This window comes from Echinops telfairi, unplaced genomic scaffold (genome assembly GCF_000313985.2).
Source record: "Echinops telfairi isolate 266 unplaced genomic scaffold, ASM31398v2 ScPeMD7_7457;HRSCAF=8495, whole genome shotgun sequence".
Lineage (NCBI taxonomy): Eukaryota > Metazoa > Chordata > Mammalia > Afrosoricida > Tenrecidae > Echinops > Echinops telfairi.
In genome coordinates this window covers 2,993,638-2,995,650 of record NW_022111357.1, presented here as the reverse complement: position 1 = coordinate 2,995,650, position 2,013 = coordinate 2,993,638, and the positions used below count along the sequence as shown (strand labels likewise).

General features: G+C 59.9%; 1 protein-coding gene across 1 annotated transcript in view; it reads left to right on the top strand.

The window, feature by feature from the left end:
* Window positions 1-847: 847 nt before the first annotated feature.
* Window positions 848-2,013, top strand: part of SMAP2 (small ArfGAP2) — a 64,573-nt gene continuing 63,407 nt past the window's right edge. Inside the window, exon 1 of the mRNA XM_004704934.2 lies at window positions 848-1,332. Within this exon, the coding sequence (XP_004704991.1) occupies window positions 1,230-1,332 (103 nt within the window). The 5' untranslated portion in view covers window positions 848-1,229. The remainder of the gene's footprint in view (window positions 1,333-2,013) is intronic.

Genomic DNA, 2,013 nt, shown 5'->3' with positions numbered 1-2,013 from the left:
GGGAGGGGGGGATAAAGGAAAGAAAGTGTCTAGAACCAGGCAAAACAAAATCCAAAATGCTTGTCGCCAGAAGAGGAAAGCGAATGAACAGGATCACTCAGCAGAGCAGGTGCTTTTAAGGGAGAGGTTACCAGATCATCTGAAATGTTAGGGAAGGTGTGATGCTCTCCTTATTCTGGGCTAGTCGAGGAGCCCTGGTGGTGTAGTGCCTATGCAACTGGGCTGTAACCTCAAGGTCTGCAGTTTGAAACCACCAGCTACTACTCTGTGGGATAAAGACGGGGCTTTCTACAGTCTCAGAAACCCACAGGGGCAGTTCTACGCTGTCCTATGTGTTGGAATGGACTCGGTGGCAATGAGTTTGAGGGTTTTGATCGTGGGCTCTTCTAAAGGAAAGAGCAAGCTGGAGGACTTTGGGACACCTAAGGATGTTAATCAGGTTGGTACCTGATTATTAGGTCACATCAGGTTACATAAAGGCTGATAAAGTTTTGAGGATTAATTGAGACAACGCACGAAGAGCGCTTGGCAAAGTGCCTGGCACATAGTAAGAGCTCAATATATGTTAGCTGTTGCCTTCCCTCCTTTCCTTTTCCTCCCTCTGTTCCTTTTCTACCAGGCTCCATTCATTCTTTTCCAAGGACATGCTGGGGGCGTGTCCACTGCTCCCACCGCCCACTCGGCTAAGCCCCACCCCTCACTTCTCCCGCGATTGGCTCATGAGAGGCGGAGCCCCGCGAAGAGCCCACTACTAAGTGGTAGGGGCGGGGCGCATGCGCGGGCTGGGCTGGGTGGAGGTGGAGAGGAAGAGCTGCCGGAAGTAGGCGGCGGAGGTGGTGGCCGAGCAGGCGGCAGCTGCCAGGGAAACCGAGCCGCCGGCTGGCGGACGGCACGACCAGCAGACAGGCGGGCCGGGGGGCTTCCCTGCGTCTTGCCCTCAGGAGGACCTAGAGCGCCCTTCGCCTGCGCGGCCGGTGCCCGGTCCCCAGGCTGCTCGGGTCTCGGGCCTCCCTACATCCGCCAGGGGGCGCCGCACGGAGGGGCTGCAGCGTGGGGGTCGGGCGGCTGGAGCCAAGGCAGGGGCGCCGGACCCGTCGTGCCGAGGGTGCTCTCCCCCGCTCAGGAGGTGCCCCTGGGCGGGGGGCCCGGAGTCCTTTCACCCGGACGGAGACAGGGGCATCTGGGGCGAGGAGGGCGCACAGCCCCCTGCCCCTGCCGGCACCCTGGCCATGACAGGCAAGTCGGTGAAGGACGTGGATCGGTACCAGGCGGTCCTGGCCAACCTGCTGCTGGAAGAAGATAACAAGTTTTGTGCGGACTGCCAGTCTAAAGGTAGCGCATCTCTGGGCAGGCGGGGGAGGGGTCCGGCTTTGGGGCCGCGCCGTGGGGGTGGGGTGTGTGGGCAGCGGGCTTCGGCCGCGGAGGCCGCCCCGGGGGTCTTTAAAGAGTCACGAGCTGCCCCGGCGGGGGAGCTGCTGGGCGGTCTGCAGCTGCGGGGCTGGCGGGGGCCGAGGTTGCGAGGGCGAGTGTGTGTGTGTTGGGGGGGAGGCACGGGGGGAGGGCTTGGAAGCGGCGTGATGTGTGTTGGTGAGAACGTCCGTCTGTCTGTCTGTATTTTAGGGCTCTGAAGGAGTTGGCAGTCCAAAGGTAGCCTCGAGCTTTTAGCCGCTCATTTGCAAACCTGGGGCGAAGTGTGTGTGTGTGTGTGTGTGTGTGTGTGTGTGTGTGTGTGTGTGTCTGCGCGCGCGTTAAGAAAGGAGGGGGAGGACGGAAGTGAGATGATGAGGACAAAAACTGCTTAGATGGTTTTCAAGGGAAGTGATTGTTGCTGCCTTGCTCTGGTTTAGCAACTACTTCTGTCATGAACAGGCTTGCGACCGCCGGCAGCGCTTACATGACTGTGTGCACAGGATGTGTGCACAGGCAAGCTGCCTTCTGCGGCGACACAGTGCGCATTTCTAGACAGGGTATGGAGAACGTTGGAGGCTGTGTGTGTGTGTGTGTGTGTGTGTG